The sequence below is a fragment of the Bufo gargarizans genome, chromosome 5 (assembly GCF_014858855.1).
Source record: "Bufo gargarizans isolate SCDJY-AF-19 chromosome 5, ASM1485885v1, whole genome shotgun sequence".
Taxonomy (NCBI): domain Eukaryota; kingdom Metazoa; phylum Chordata; class Amphibia; order Anura; family Bufonidae; genus Bufo; species Bufo gargarizans.
This window is the reverse complement of record NC_058084.1, coordinates 185,327,718-185,345,766: the sequence shown is the minus strand read 5'-3', so window position 1 is coordinate 185,345,766 and position 18,049 is coordinate 185,327,718. Positions and strand designations below refer to the sequence as shown.

The 18,049-nt window shown below is 39.7% G+C and overlaps 1 protein-coding gene across 1 annotated transcript in view; it reads right to left on the bottom strand.

Moving 5' to 3' along the window:
• The window catches only part of CNTNAP2 (contactin associated protein 2), a 2,163,381-nt gene that overhangs the window by 262,839 nt on the left and 1,882,493 nt on the right, over window positions 1-18,049 (bottom strand). Inside the window, exon 15 of the mRNA XM_044295439.1 lies at window positions 4,257-4,413. Within this exon, the coding sequence (XP_044151374.1) occupies window positions 4,257-4,413 (157 nt within the window). The remainder of the gene's footprint in view (window positions 1-4,256; window positions 4,414-18,049) is intronic.

Below are 18,049 nucleotides of genomic sequence, written 5' to 3'. Positions count from 1 at the left end.
ATATGCCATCATGGCTGAGCAGCCTGACAGGAATGCTGAAAAATGCATAGTATATGAGGTAACCAGTCCTGCTCACATTCTAGGACAGGTTGCTTGTGACCATTTTAAATAATTCCCAGAGAACGCCTTTAAAGATGCATATTTTCTTCTTTTTTTTTTTCAACACTATATTTCAAAAGCCATAATTTTTTGTTTTACCATCTACATGGCCATATGGGGGCTTGTTTTTTGCTAAATGATTTTTAAAAAAGAAATCACATCATTTTGGGCAATATCCCCTGTATTTTATACCTTTTACAATACAACTATTTTTGGGTGACATCATCAAAAACATGGAATTTCAACCATTGTGTTTTGGGTTCTTTTATGGTGTTTGCTATGTGGTATATCTGACATAATAACTATATTCTGTGGGCTTGCGCAATTTTGCCAACATGTTAAAGACACCTACATTTTTCATTGCTTCAGTAAGAATATGCCAATAGCCAAAAAAAAACAAAAAAACTATAAGACGCACTGGCCCATAAGACGCACCTAGGTTTTTGAGGAGGAAAATAAGAAAATAAATATTTTTAACCAAAAGGTGTGCTTTTGGTGGGTTTTGAACTAATGGTGGTCTGTGGATGACACTATTATAGGGAATCTATGTATGACACACAGTTATGGATCTGCGGAGGACACACTGTTAGGAGGGATCTATGGATGGCACTGTTATGGTGGGGATTTGTGGATGGCACTGCTATGGGGGGATCTTTGGATGGCATTGTTATGAGGGTGATCTGTGGATGGCACTGTTATGGGGGCATCTGTGGATGGCACTGTTATGGGGGCATCTGTGGATGACACTATTATGGGGGCATCTGTGGATGACACTATTATGGGGGCATCTGTGGATGACACATATATAGCATCTTATACTATATATGTGTCATCCACAGATATCCCCCATAACAGTGTCCCTGTGTACAGTAAATAGTGACCCTAATACAAGTGGGGGCCAGCAACTGGAGTTAAGATCGCTGCGGGGCCCAGCACAGTCACTGTACTCTTACACTGGGCCCTGCACACACCAGTAATCAGATGTTAACTGTAGGCAATTGATACGGTTGCAAGAAAAAGTATGTGACCCCCTTTGAAATGATTTGGATTTCTGCACAAATTGGTCATAAAATGTCATCTGATCTTCAAGTCACAACAATGGACAATCACAGTCTGCTTAAACTAATAACACACAAATAATTAAATGTTACCATGTTTTTATTGAACACACCATGTAAACATTCACAGTGCAGGTGGAAAAAGTATGTGAACCCTTGTAATTTAATAACTGGTTGAACCTCCTTTGGCAGCAATAACTTCAACCAAACATTTCCTGTAGTTGCAGATCAGACGTGCACAACGGTCAGGAGTAGTTCTTGACCATTCCTCTTCACAGAACTGTTTCAGTTCAGCAATATTCTTGGGGTGTCTGGTGTGAATCGCTTTCTTGAGGTCATGCCACAGCATCTCAATCGGGTTGAGGTCAGGACTCTGACTGGGCCATTCCAGAAGGCGTATTTTTTTCTGTTTAAGCCATTCTGTTGTTGATTTACTTCTATGCTTTGGGTCGTTGTCCTGTTGCAACACCCATCTTCTGTTGAGCTTCAGCTGGTGAACAGATGGCCTTAAGTTCTCCTGCAAAATGTCTTCATAAACTTGTAAATTCATTTTTCCTTCAATGATAGAAATCTGTGCAGACCCTGACGCAGCAAAGCAGCCCCAAACCACGATGCCCCCACCACCATACTTTACAGTTTGGATGAGGTTTTGATGTTGGTGTGCCGTGCCTCTTTTTCTCCACACAGTGTTGTGCGTTTCTTCCAAACAACTCAACTTTGGTTTCATCTGTCCACAGAATATTTTGCTAGTACTGCTGTGGAACATCCAGGTGCTCTTGTGCAAACTGTAAACATGCAGCAATGTTTTATTTGGACAGCAGTGGCTTCCTCTGTGGTATCCTCCCATGAAATCCATTCTTGTTTAGTGTTTTACGTATCATAGATTCGCTAACAGGGATGTTAGCATATGCCAGAGACTTTTGTAAGTCTTTAGCTGACACTCTAGGATTCTTCTTCACCTCATTGAGCAGTCTGCACTGTGCTCTTGCAGTCATCTTTACAGGACGGCCACTCCTAGGGAGAGTAGCAGCAGTGCTGAACTTTCTCCATTTATAGACAATTTGTTTTACCGTGGACTGATGAACAGCAAGGCTTTTGGAGATACTTTTATAACCCTTTCCAGCTTTATGCAAGTCAACAATTCTTAATCATAGGTCTTCTGAGAGCTCTTTTGTGAGTGGCATCATTCACATCAGGCAATGCTTCTTGTGAAAAGCAAACCCAGAACTGGTGTGTGTTTTTTATAGGGCAGGGGGGCTGTAACCAACACCTCCAATCTCCTCTCATTGATTGGACTCCAGTTGGCTGACACCTCACTCCAATTAGCTCTTGGAGATGTCATTAGTCTAGGGGTTCACATACTTTTTCCACCTGCACTGTGAATGTTTACATGGTGTGTTCAATAAAAACATGGTAACATTTAATTCTTTGTGTGTTATTAGGTTAAGCAGACTGTGATTGTCTATTGTTGTGACTTAGATGAAGATCAAATTACATTTTATGACCAATTTGTGCAGAAATCCATACCATTCCAAAGGGTTCACATACTTTTTCTTGCAACTGTATGTTAACTGTAGGCAATCCATATTTAAACTACAAGGTAGCGCAATCCACGTACTCACTATTGAACGCCCGTACTTGCTGGCAGGCTGGTCGGTCACACACTTCCTCATGGCGCATGCTCCGCCAGCTTCAGTAGTATAGTGGGCAGAGCATGCGCCGTGAGGAAGTGAGTGACTGGCCAGCCTGCCTGCAAGTACGGGCGTTCAATAGTGAGTACTAAGGTACGTGAATTGCGCTACCTTGTTGTTTGAATATGGATTGTCTACAGTTAACATATCAATTGCCTACAGTTTAGATCTGAATACTTGTGTGTGCGGGGCCCGGTGTAAGAGTACAGTGACTGCACCTAATCCAGAAGTTCATTATTTCTACAGTAAGGGTAATTCCAGGATATAAAAATTTCCACAGTTTTGATGTTTATCACCAAAATGTAGCTTTGAATAAACGGTTTTGCTGGAAACCATCATATAGTAACTGAATGTAAGGAGAAGTCAGTTAGGTTGACAGAATAAATCCAGGCATACATGTTTTTTTCACTAAAGTTGTTGTCAGTATATATGTATTGCCACAGTTCACTGTTTATGAACAAAACTAGCTTTGGGTCTGCTGAAAATAACTGGTACGCAATGGGTGTGGCAACAGCCTCAATAGTGTCACTGGGCATGCGCCGAGCCCAGTGATGTAATCAGAGCGCTGTTGCCTCAGGAGCCGTAGTATCGTACAGACGCAGGCAGTCAGCGATACAGATTCCCTTTAAGTTTTAAAAGATTTTACACTGATACATAAATGGTCACTAACATTTCAACAAGCTTTGCATAAATGAATAGTACAGGTGAATATTAGACACTTTGTAATATACCTTAGAAAAAATGCTTCTTTCTGCCTCTACCACTCACTCTCCCCCTGTCCTCTCCATAGACTTCTATGCAGCATGTAGTGATGAGCGGCAGGGGAGATATTAGAATTCGTGATATTTCACAAATATTAAGACGAATATTCTCCATATTTTTGCGAATTTGTTATCTCCAGTCATTATTTTCTCGATTGTGGAAATCGGCAATCGAAAAATTTGCGATAAAAATTTGCATTACGAAAATTTGCAATCAACACTACTCCTAAAGTCAAAAATATTGCAGCCTTCTCATTGGCCCACAAGCTAGAAGCAGTGAGGGATCCTGTGTACTGATTAAAAAAAAAAATCTTGAATATTCGAAATTACGAACATATATCACTATATTCTAAATATTCGCGAATTATCGAAGTGCCGATATTCGCGATAAAAAATTTCAATTCGAATATTCGTGATCAAGAGTAGCAGCACATAATCTGATCCTACAGTGAGCTGGCTGTCCATATCGTCTCTCAAGTCAGATTTTGTAGAGGGGTAGAAAAATATATTACATTTCTTACTGTATATTCACCTGTATTATAGATTTATGCAAAGTTTGTTAAAAGGTTACAGACCATTTAACAATCCATCAACAAGTTTGATCAATGATTGCTATTTATAGTTAGGATAGTCTGTAAGATACTCACCATTGCCTTTGGTCAGCATCACAGTTACAGTAGAATCTGCTGTCGCTGCAGTTCCTATCAATTCCACATGAACATTTCTGAATGCCAGGTCCAGAATTGCCCCAATAATAATGTTTCTCATTTCCTTTCCCAACCCACCATGAGTATGGATTTCCATCTGGTAATAAAAAAAAAACAGTCAATATTAATTAAATAAAAAGGAGCAACTATAGAGTAGAGAATAATAAGTAGAGAAGAAAATAATACAGTGTTTTTAAAAGGATTAGCTACTTTCTAGTTACTGTTGACCAGTGTGTTTGTTTACCATATGGCACTTACTAATATAGCCTTTGTTGAATTCTGTGTCATTTTATATATTTCATAACCCCCTTCTTTGCTAAGTGTTTTGTGCTGTCCTCACTGATGGATGGTCATGTGATCAGGCAAATCACCCCATGTGATGTCTTCTCCTTTGAAACCTTCCAACTTCATTGTAGGAAGTTTGTATGGAGAAAGCTGAGTGATGTGTCTGGTCACATGACCCTCCATCAGCGGCCATCTTATGGACAGGTATTCTGTGTGGACAGCACAGAAGATTTGCCCAACAAGGGAACATATGAAATATAGCAAATGGCACAGAATATCAACAGGCTATATAAGTAAGTGTCATATGGCCATCTTACATGCATATTGGTCACAGTAAGAGTAGCCAGAAAGTGTCTAACCCCTTTAACTGAAAACCAACAAATTATATACAAATTTGACTTATTATGATGATATGGTGAGTGATGTACTGCAAGAAGAAATGATACACTTTAGCAAAATCTTGACTCTTCCGTACCTATGAACAAGGTCGGTCTAGAACACCAAGGGGACCTCTTCCTAGGCAAGTAACGTCATCAGTCATGTGGCCTAGCCCTATTCATGTCAATGGGTTTGAGCTGCAATACCAAGAACAGCCTCTACACAATGTACAGCGCTGTGCTTAGTAAGCTGCCGGAAGGCTGTGACGCTCACTTCAGTGAGCATCATGGCTCCCTGAAACAGCTCATCGGCAGGATGACCCTTCCAATGTGATAATGATGATCTATTTTGAGGATAGCTAATCATTATCATTTCCCGGATAACCCGTTTAAATGTGCACAAGCACTTGTTCTGTAAAGATGGTGGGTAGGACCTAAGAGTCATTTACTTTGGTTGGACCCAAAAACCTCAGTCTAGAAATGCAACATATTTTTGTAAATATCATTTCGTTACAGCAAAGCAGGGTTCTTTTACAGATGAGCCAAGATTGAAATGAATAACTTATTCTTTATAAATCTTCAGGGAGTCACTCAATTTCATTTCATTGCTGCCTAATAAAGCTTCCTTAAGTATGCATATTGTCTGCTTTTAAAATGTTCTCCCAACTCCTCACTGATTCAAAGTTGTAACAGGGGAGATAAATTACTAAACCCCTTTCTGCCAATCAATAAATCCTCAAAATGAATTACTGTTTTGTATGGAACAATTTAACTCTGGCTGTATATGAAGGCTACAAAACAGTAAAAAAAAACATGTTGGTCTCTTGACTGTAATCCTACACTTGAAAAGCAAATGATCAGTAATTTATATCTGTAATTAAAATACATACAGACCGAATGAGTATTTTCACTTTACATTTCTTTTGTTTATTTTACATATGGAAGTTAAAGGGAAATCCTCTATCTTACTATGGAATATAAAGGTATTACAGATGCACTGACCCAGGAGTTAATTAAATGCTAATGAGTTAAATGGTGTGATTTATTGTTAAAGCACTTATTCTCTTATGCAATATGTATCTCTAATGTTTATCTATGGGCCACAAATAGTTAATTCTGGCAGTTCTAGTTTGGTTAGTAGGAGACAGGCTGGACCTACCAGCTTAGCTAGAGAGAGAGTGTTCCTAGCAGGTAGAGCATGAGGCAACATGAGCATGTGTGAGCTCCTGAGAAATAGGCCTGGAGAGAAGCCTGAACCACAATAAAAAAGAAAGAAAAAGAAAAGAGCGAGCAAAAAAAAACAAAAAAACATAACTTTATTAGTAGAAAATCACAAATATATAAAAAAATTATAATATTGCTGTAAAATGTTGAGAAGCCTGGTCCAGAGAATCTTCATCCCTGAGACTGAAAGCTGCCAGAGATCAATTCAACTGAAAGACTACCCCTGAGGGAAAGAGAACAAACATGTTTCTGATGGTTGAGAATAATTTCAAAGGATGTGCCTGGAAAGTATGTTACTAAAGATTTATGGCAATAAGACTTCACTGCTTGCTGAAAGGGTGTACTGCTTCAGCCTCCACCACACTTTGAGATGGACTAGCCAGATCTGAACCTCACAGCTTGGGAATTGCAGAAAGAGTTAATGAGAACAGAATTGTATGCCTGTAGCTATTTGAGAAGATTGCAAAATGTACATAACGTGAGACTCAGGGTGGATTACTACCATCATTGCTGCTGCCTATACGCAGCTATTGAAAAAAAGGCTACTCTCATATACTTCAGAACTGTGCCTTCTGCTGCTATCTCTACTACTACTACTCCCATCATCTATTCAGTAAAGACTCAGTAGAGTCCACAATCCATACTCCGGCCCTTACTTTTGCCTTACCTCCTGCCTTGCTCCTATCTACCTTTACATAAAGGGCATCCGATCTAACACCAGGGTCCAGAGTGTCCAATACTAGAACCCCCTCCTCCTGGCCCCCCCCCCCCCCTTCAGGTTGCTACACAGACAAGCTCAACTTTTGGTTGCATGATTTCCTGTGCAGCATCTCATAGTTAAGCCACTACTTAAGTTGTACAATACGATGAATAACTAATACAACAGTGCCTGAATGGTTGTATCAAACAAGTAGCACTGTTGAATTTATAAAGCAACAATGAGGAAACATCTTGTGCAGTTGCCTTTTAATAGGTTCCGGCACCAATTGTGGCTCTAAATACGCAGGTCATCAGGGGTAGTGGTGGTCCTCTTTAGTACAAGTGATGCAATTGATGTAAGCTCTCCATCTAGTGTACCCAGTGCATGCAAGAATGCCATGTGACCCAATTTACTACTAGTTAAGTTTTTGCTCTTGTCTGTAGACAGGAGATCAGTTTTTCCTGTGTGGTGAACTTTCTGTAAACTAGAGGATTGCACCATCTTCTATCAAATACCTTGTGATGGTTTTCAGGCATCTTCCACCCCACCAAGCTCCTTCCTCCTTGTTTCTCTGTATGTTCCCCATGTATAGAATACTGTTAAACATATCATTGTGCCCTAAGAGAGCAGCAGTGCAGTGGTAAAGTGGGGAGCCCCTACAATAATTAGCTGCAGAGTTATAAGAACTCATTCTTTCTAACTGTACAGTCTGTGAGTGCTGTATGCAGAATCTCCAGTGTATTTCTATGAGATGCAGCTTTACACTGCTCTCCCCTGACTCTTCCTTGAAATGAGAACTCTATTACAAGTAGGAGTCTCAGGAATACACTGAATTTCTGCAGTGTGAATTAGCAGATAGACGTTCTACAGTATATCACTCATCTATCACCCGCTGCTCTTAGCAAAACCAGAGACATCTTAGCAAATGTAGGCTGCATCATAGGAACCAAATCTAAAAAGAAAAAAGAACCAAGATGATAGACAAACCACAAATGGCACATAAACTGAAACAAGTATACACAAGTGCCTCTGCATTAGTCTTTACTAATAGCCTAGGATGCACTATAAAGGTATTTTTGCTGGAGTGCTTCTTTAATACAACTTATAACTACCGGTAGTGTATTTATTGCACACACACTTACATAAACAGACCCAATTATGTAGATAAAGTTAACGAAATAATGCATTCCTTGCCTACAAACTTGCCAGCATAGCAAGTGATATAGTAAATCTGAAACATTTTCTCTAACATGCATTGCTTTTTGTTTTATCATAGGTTAATGCTGTGCTTGATGGCTTTTCAAATTTAATTTAAAAAACCAAGGAGCATGACATTAACAATCCATTGAATCCCATCATTTTACATTATTTGCTGCTTTGGTTAGTTCCACTTAAATTATTTGACAAAAGTCAGTTCAAACTTGAAGTCATGCCCTAAATTATCTGTGAACGAAATATAATTTTAGAATAGATTTAGGCTGAAATTATGAGCTCATTTCATTATTTTTGCCATGCCTTTTCTATCTAAAAGGAGTTTAAAGGATATTAAACAGAGAAAAACATTTAAAAAAAGTTTCAATGAACTGTAAGCATGTACTAAATAAATAACATAAAGGTTCTACATGTGTTACATATTGATGACCTATCCTCAGGTGTATCAACTGTATCAAGAGGCTGCGGCGCTCAGGGAGCGCTTAGACATCTTTCTAGGCCATGTGATGTCATGTTCATCAGTCACATGGGCTATTAACAGCTCAGCCCCATCCAAGTGAAAGATGCTGAGCTGCAATACCAAGCACAGCCACTATACAATGTATGGTGCTGCTGTGCTTTGTAAGCTGTGAGGAGGCCAAAGCGCTTGCGTGAATGCCGTGGCCTCCTCAGACTGCTGATCTGCAGAGGTACTGGGAGTCGGACCTCCACCGATCTCTTACTGATGACCTATCCTGAGAATAGGTCATTGATATTTAAATCCAGGAGAACCCCTGTAAAGCTTTGGTAGAAAACTAATTCGAGCAAAAATAAAAATCTACCACTGTAAGGCTTCATGCACACGACTGTATATTTTTTCAAAATGTGGTCAGATGCGGACCCATTTATTTCAATGGGACGGCAAAAAATGCAGACAGCTCACCGCATCCGTATTTCTGTTCTGCTAGCCTGAATACAGATAGAAATTGTCTGATACTTGTCCGTTTTTCAGACAAGTATAGAACATTTTTATGGAAGTGAAAAAATGGCGGCATGCACACAGCCGGTATCCGTGTTTTGCAGGTCCGTGGTTTGGCAAAACACATGCAGTTATATAAATGAGGCCTAAAATGGGTTTGTGCATGTAGATCCACGTGCAATTGCTATACTGTAACAATGCTAGGGAATACCTCAAAATTTTGCATGTGATGGAACACTAGGGAGAGTTTCTCAAGACTTGTGTTTCATAAGCTGGAGTAAGATGCGCTGAATATATAAAGAGACACATACCATAAATTTGGCATTTGTTCTGGCAGATTTTGCTATATAAAATCAAATCTATGCAAGCTATGAGCTGATGTAGATTTGGGCTATAATTTATACCAGTTTTTGACATGAATTATAGTAAATATGTTGGGCGGTAAGAGTGGCAAGTCACAGAATTTTTGATCTTACAAAAAATTTCTAACTTTTGTAGACTAGAAAACTGCCATGAGGCCTTTCATAAACTCCTCTCAATAATTTTTTCTAGTGGATTTCATATGAAACCATACATGTGCCATGTTCACACGGAGGCGTGCAGACATTTAGAACGTCATGGGCTGATTTATGAATGCTGTTTATGGATCTCTACTAGGGATGAGAAAATCGACTTCGGATGTTGTGGTCATCTTTGATAATTACCATAGGGACCACTGGGCCATATTAGGAAATATAGTATACATTGCTACTTTTAAAAGTTTTCCGACTGCGTTTTATGCACTTGTGCAGTCTTCCATGAGATACAGAAGTTCCTATTGTCCATACTTTCAGTGCTATGGCATAAATTCATGAATCATTCTCTAAAATCATTGCAAGATATCTTGACATTCTAGTCACATCAGCGATGATTTCGAAGTGGAACTTCTTTTGAAGGCTAAGAAGCTCACAGTAATAGCACAGCTATTTGCTTATGGATAAAATGTGTGAATGGAGTGCTATGCAGGTATTGATGCCTGTGTATAAAAAGATATAATTGATCTGGAGCAGGGCCATAGGTGGTTAACAAAACTAATGACTAGAATGGATAAATTACACAAGTACCCCCTACGCAAATAAATGGCATCAAAGTATCCTGAAGCTCCGAGCATGCAATGTATTGTATTAAAGCTATCAAAAGTTCAGTATTAGGACAGTGCAAGTACCCTTTATAAACATGGCATGTACCCCCTGGGGTACTTGAACCTAGGTATTATTTTATCTACTTTGTAGGTAATAAAGCTTAGGGCAAATCTAAAAACTATAAGGCACATTTGTGAAGACCAGCATTTTAGACGCCAGTCTCAATAAAGCCCTTAGCTGGTGGTGGATCCACTGAAGTTATGGAAAGGTGCTGGCTTCTCCATAACTTCGGCGCATCCAGCGCCTGTTCTAAATGTAAGACAGCTTCCAAGCTATCTTATATTTAGATAATTTTTCTACATGCCCACACAACACCCACAATTTTAGACCTTTTAGAATTTTAGAAAAGTCACAGATGGTCACAGATGGTGGCACTTCTAACCATTGCACCCCCTTTGCAACACTTTGTATTTGAGTATAATAAATGACCCCCTATGTACACAAATATAGTAGTAGTAATAATAAAGGGGGTTCCCCACAGGGGAAGTGTCTGATCACTGGGTTCCAACTACTGAGACCCCCCACCAATCACGGGAATGCAGGAATATTCAATTCTATGGGACCGATGGAGAGGTTCAGCTCTATCTCCAATAGTGCCAGAGAAGTGAATGACGCAGTGACCATGTGTGCATAATACCGCTTCATGTACACAGCAGACTGAAGGATCTCTCTTACTTATGAATATAGAGGTATTGACTATGTAAAGATGGACTGTCTTTACTGTGGGAGCAGTGATACTATGGAACGCTGGTGGTCAATTATTTAAAGGGAACCCGTCATCAACTTTATGCTGCACTTATGCAGCATAAAATAGTGACCGAAATGCTGATTTCAGGCAGTCTGTCTCTTATCTGCTATTGTAAAGTGGATTCTGAGGGATCACTGTATAATGCAAAGTCATGCGTCAGAAGCTGCCGGAGAATAGTTTGGCTAATTCATGAGTTCCCATCCCAGAGAAATCAGTGAGTCTGTCATTACCTAATCATGCCTTCAGTGCAGCATAAGGCCACATGCACATGATCATATTTTGCGGTTCGCATCTGATCCGCACTGCGCTGTCTGCATCTGTATGTCCGTGCCGTTGTCCCACAAAAAAGATAGAACATGTCCTATTCTTGTCCATTTTGCAGACAAGGATAGGGCACATCTATTTAATGGGGAAAAAGAAAATGGCGGCATGAACACAGCCGGTATCTGTGTTTTGTGGATCCGCAGCCGAGGTCGGGTTCCCTTTAAATGAAATGAAATTTGAGTATCTTTTTGTAACTTAACAGGTTTTTAGTAGTAGATTGCGGAGATTGATCCACAAAGTATTTTTACCTGTCCAAGTAATGTGGAAAAGTTTTACCCTAATACACTGTAGGAAAACAGCATTTCAATGAAATTGTAAAGCTTTTCTGGATCAATACTGTTGAACTATAAGTTAACCCTGATTGACCCATATCTTTTTGCAGACTTACTGTATATGTTACTATGTCAGTTTTAAACCACAGATGATTTTACATAGAGGACTTTTTGAAGTCTTCAGTTATATTGGTAAATCTGACCATTCACAGGGATCGGCAACCTGCTGCACGTGTGCTAGAGATGGCATGTTTGCAAAGGATGGCAAGACTTTTTAGTGGACATGTCCGAGGAACATGGTGGCCATAACCGCTCGCTCATTGTTTGCTCCTCTGTAAACAGTTCATGAACCCATGCCAGTGAGCCCTGTGAGTTGTTACCCCATCTTATTTGAAAAAGCAGGACATTTTTCTTTTTGTTCATCATCACTGTTAAAGAGCTATTGTACGAATTAGAGCTCTGCCTGATTCGTGGATACTGATCCTGTGCCTCCTGCCCTGACCTTTGGTTTGTTTTACAGATTTTCATTGATGAGTTTGCCTGTTCCCTCCGTGTTACGCACCAGTCTCTCTGATCCTTGTCGGTCAATAGCCAACCACATCAGGGCTATTCCAAGAGATAGAAGCCTGGTGGCTCCCCTGAAGCAAAGGCCAGATCCCTGTATTGGGGATGTGTAAAGAGTAAAAACCAGGGGACTTCTAGGATAACACTTTCAGGACTAGTCCAAAGTCAAACTGGTTGGTTGAACGAGTGAGTCAACACTCATTGCTCATAATAGCAATACATAGTGCATATACTGTATATACAGATGTGACATGGATGCAAAACACAGGTTCCTGTCTTTGGGAGAGCCTATTGCCCGGCTTACCTCCTCCTAAAATCACTATGTTCCAAGAAATTCTCAAAGACATGAGTTGAAGAACATAGTTTTGTTTGGCTTAGTTATGTTAAAATAAAATTAACAGAGGTAAAATTGTCTAGTATAAACCAATATCAAACACTGAAATATATTGAACCCTGAAAGAAGACATGTTCATAAAAATAACCGCCATGCAGAATCACTCTACCACATGTGTAAATGTGTACCATCAAAGACACAAAAGTGATTTGTACCTACTGATAATCCCAACCAACAAATCAGCTAACTGGTAAATTCCTGTAATCAAACCTTTCCTTAGTCATTGTGAACATAAGCATGGGTGAACTGTAGACATCCAGGGCATAGTGCCATCAGAAGATGACAATTATTAATTATGGATCGTTATAATTATTTTGACCATGTACTATAGTGTAAGACTTATGTAATTACATTTTCAACCCAGAAACTGTTGGAGGGCAGACAGGCAACAGTCTGTCACGGTTAATATACTGTTGAGTATTCCTTTGAGAAAAATTGTGCTGCTCTGTGTATCTCAAGATGCCATGGGGTAATTAGTACAGATGGTACTGTGCAATGTGATGGAAGGAATAAATCCACCAGAAAACATCATTTTTATGTGTTAGGTTATGATTTTAGCTGTCAAAACTCGTTTTGGATTCTCCTCACAAAAGAGGAAGAACAGCGTGTTGTTAATGTGAGCAGGCAACAATATACGTTACTGTGTGGGAACTCTGGCATATGAACAATGTGGATTCTATAATTTATATGCAGTTTTACCTCCTCCATATTCCATAATGCTTAGTAAAACGGTAGAACATTTAGAATACTTTTAAATGCTTACTTATGTGACTTTATAGCACAAAATTGCCCAATATAAAAAGAGTGGAAATATTACACAAATACAGTAAAAGCATTACATAAATATAGTGGAAACATTACATAAAGATGAAACCGTGAACAATCCGGTCACATATTAAAGTGAATCTGTCATCCAGGGAGTTTTCCCTCTCAAAGAGGTTGGCCACTATATATTACAAGCTGCAAATGTGATGGGAACAGCTAGTTATAGGCATTATTAAACTATCAGCACTGATGTCCAATGATTTAATATATATATAATTCATGTTTACATGCAGGTCTGCCCACCTAGATGCCGACACTGCTCTCTGAAAATGGGCACTGATGGAGGGTTCTATCTATCAGCAGACTCCAGTCAATCACATGGGGACAGACTGTGCATGTGCTAGTTTCCCTTTACTTTTCCAGTGTAAATGAATGAAGGCCGTTAATTCGCGGATTGACAGAACCCTCGGTCAGTGGCCATTTTTGGAGAGCAGCACCTGCAAGCAGGTGTTAGGACCTCCTGCATGTAAACATGAATTAATCATATAAAACTATGATCACCAATATGCCTAATGTGCACTAGGCTAGGTCACCACTTTTATAGTCCAAGCACTGCATGGGTCTCCAGTGCAGTGGAGAATGGGGGCTCAGCTATCACATGAGAATCGGTCTCCTGTTCTAATGGCTTGGATCAGCAGAAGCACTGATCCAAGACATTTAACCCCTTAGATGCCACAGTCAATTACTAAAATAAAAAAATAAAAACGTTTTCCCCTTTAATCTGCACTCAATACCCCTTACAGAGAAAGTGAAAACTGATTTTTAGACATTTTTGCTTATTAATTAAAAAGGAAAAATTCTAATTTTGTATGGACATAAGTGTTCAGACCCTTTGACATAGCACTTAAAATTTAGGTCTGGGGCCTCCCATTTCTCTTGATCTTCTTTGGGATGTTTCTACACCTTGATTGGAGTCCACTTGTGGTAAATTCAGTTGATTGGACATGATTTGGAAAGATACACCCCTGTCTATATAAGGTCTCACAGCAGACAATGCATATCAGAGCACAAACCAAGCCATGATGAGGAAAGAACTGACCGTGGTGCTCAGAGAAAGAATTGTGTAGAGGTACAGATCTGGAGAAGGGTACAAAACATTTCTGCTTCACTGAAAGTTCCCAAGAGCACATTGGTCTTGATAAATCTCAAATAGAAGAAGTTTGTAACAACCAGGACTCTTCCTAGAGGTTGAAGTGCTAAAAGTAAAAACAAAGATACAGCGCAAAGCACCACATAGGGTAGTACAGTAGAGCCAGGTGACAATATTGTGGCTGGTAAGTAATGCTCTCACTTTTGCAGGTTGTGATAGAGAATAGGAATTTTCCTAGAGCTGGCCACCCCATCTTACTAAGTGATAAATGGAGAAGGGCCTTAGTAAGCGATGAGACCATTAACCCAATGGTCACTCTGGCTGAGGTCCAAAGATTCTTTAGGCAGATAGAAGAAACATCCAAAAGGGCAATCATCATGAGCGGCAGGGGCAATATTCGAATTCGCGATATTTCGCAAACATTTTGTAGAATATTCATCATATATTCGCGAATTTGAGATTATATTCTTGATTGCAAAAATCGGCAATGTAATGTTCACGTAATACGTGTTAAATACAGGCGTGGGTCACTTATGCTACATTTTTTGAGCTGGCATAAGTTTCCTGAGACTGGAGAAAATGGTTGGCACGGCAGAATATTAGAATAGCTTTATATGCAGCGATGGCCAGTTCGCAGTGTTTGCCAACGAACACATGAGGGCTGCTATCTTTAGTAAGGTTAGACTCACTAAGCCCTTACCTGTGCCGCGAGCCGGTCTGAAATCAAATGCGGTTTCCGGGAGCAGGCAGTTCCGAGAACAGCCGCCAGTGGCCTTCATCAGGCTTTTCTCAGAACTGCCTGCTCCCGGTGACCTCATTTGTTTTAAGACCGGCTCGCAGCACAGGCACAGGTAAGGGCTTACCTGTGCATCACCGGACGGGTGAGTCTAACCTTACTAAAGATGGCGGCCCACATGTGTTCGTTGGTGAACACTGCGAACTGGCCATCACTGTTTATATGCAGATAGAGTGCTCAAATATACCGTATTTGCGTTTGTGAATGTTCGGCAATAGTAAGGGGTAGGCAACTTTTCTATTGGTTGGTAGGGATGTTGCTAAGCTGTGACAAAGCCTTCTCATTGGCCCACAAGCTAGAAGAAGGAAGGGATGATCACCTGATGTTTAGTGTTTAAAAAACAAAAACAAAAAAACGGAATATTCGATTTTACGAATATATGGCGCTATATTCTAAATATTCGCAAATTCTCCACGTGTAGATATTCATGATTAAAATTCGCTATTCAAATCATCACTGTGGCATTCCACAAATCTGGGCTTTACGGCATAGGTGCCAGAAAGAAGCCTACTCTCAGTAAAAGACACATGAAAGCCCACCTGGAATTTGCTAAATATTGAACTTGGGTGGTGGCAGAATCATGCTATTGGAGTGTTTTTGATTGGCTGAAACAGGACAATTGTCCAAAGTGGAGGAAAAGCTAAATGGAGCAAAGTACAGAGATATTCATAATGAAAGCCCGATCCGGATCACCTTCTAACAAGACAATAACCCTCAACACACATGCAAGACAAGACAGGAGGGATAATTGTGAATGTCCTTGAGTGGCCCAGCAAGAGCCCTGACTTGAACCCAATTGAACATCTCTGGAGAGACCTATAAAAGGCTGTCCACCGATGGTTCCAATCCAACCTAACAGCGCTTGAGAGGATCTAAAGAGAAGAATGTCAAAAAGTCCCCAAGTCCAGGTGTGCAATCATACCCAAGAAGACTGGAGACTGTAATCGCTGCCAAAGTTGCTTCAACTAAGTACTGAGCAAAGGGTCGGAACATGTCAATAAAATATTTTTACCTTTTTAATAAATTAACAAAGATTTAAAACATTCTGTTTTCACATTGTCATTATGGGGTACTGAGTGCAGATTGATGGAAAAAAAAACATATTTTTTTTGTGTGTTAGTACAAGGCCGCAACATAACAAAATAAAAAAAAATGTGAAAGGGTCTGACATTTTTAATAGATTGTAAGTGTAATATAGCTGACTCAACTGTACATGTGTATGGGGGAATTGGGAGAAATAGCTGTTGGCCGAATAAGGCTTCTCTGTTAGCAGATAGTCCACCAGTTTCTCTTTCACTCCATAGCTGCTGCATGGTCTTCCTGTATGGTACATTTACTCGAGACAGTACACCGATGTATAGATGTGAAAACTATAGCAATATTCCAATCATGATTGTTGCATTTGTTTCATACATCATTTTAGGGAAGACTATGAACTTAGTCTTTCCAAAATTTCTCTAGTAGGCACTGATAAGAAATACAGTAATTTCCTATGCTGCATCATTTTTATTCCAGACATCGCTAGCTTTGGTAATCACCACTGTCGTCTTGTGAGATCTGTAGTGATTGTGGGATGATGAATCTGCCTTCTTCATTATAGTGTAAAAGAGAACAGCGGCTGGGATGAATATAAGAACTAATTGCAGCACTCAGCTAGGCCGGGACTCCAGGTACCAGGTACAGAAGCCACCAATATGATGTCATTAACAAAAGCTAGTTGTTATTGACATAGAGAATATATGGGATCAGAGATATTTTCAATAAAATATTAGCACATTTCGGGAAGTTCATCCAGTATTAGAGGGATTCAGAAGCAGAGTACAGGCCACTGAGTAACAATGTCTGTAGTCTGATGATGGGTAGTGATTCGGTAAATAATATCATGATGATAGGCACATGCTGATAATGGGCATGATATTAGTATAAGTACTGTATCCAAATCTCTCTAAAGGGGTTTCTGGCAAGAAAAAATTAGCTAGCTAGCCAATGACAGCTATTATCAATATATAGATTTTACTAATGTACTTATATTTAAATTTACCATGAATTCCATGACCTCTTGACCTTTTTTTTTTTTTTTTTACCAGAAGTACTATAGTATTCGTTGTTCTCAACATTGGACAAACTGTGCCCCCACCCTAGACCTCTGGACACAAAAAAGGGGGAACTTTTATCAAAACTGGCTTATTTGCCCCTAGCGACCAATCAGATTGAGCTCTGAAAAATGAACGGTGCAATCTGATTGGTTGCTGTGCACAACTTAGCCAGTTTTCCTTAGCACCAGTTTTGATAAATGCCTGAAGGAGTTTCGCTTTTTCATATGACAGTAGGTCATTGTAAACTAATGCACAATCTCATACACTATAGAGGGACCTCCACTTAGCTGCGTTATGTGGCTGAAGCTATGTGGCACCAATTAACTGAGCTCATAGGGGGACACTGAAGAGCATATGTGCAAAAGATTGAGCTCAATGAAAAGAAGTAGCAGGACCAACTGTTTTGAAGACACCTCGAAACAGAAATATGGTGGAGCCACTTTCTCTTGTGCTGAGACCAACTAGGTTACAGCCATTCATGAAAGAAGGGGCAAGAAGTTATGGAATTCATGGAAACTTTTGATGCAGGTACATTAGTGAACTGTATACTGTATATTGATAATAGCTGCCATTTGCAAAATTCTTTTTTCTAACTAGAAAACCCCTTTACTAATTTCTCAAGGGGACATCTGTACTCTTAAAGTCTGCAAGGCATTTAGTCTATTAACCTACAAAGCTGGCACCATA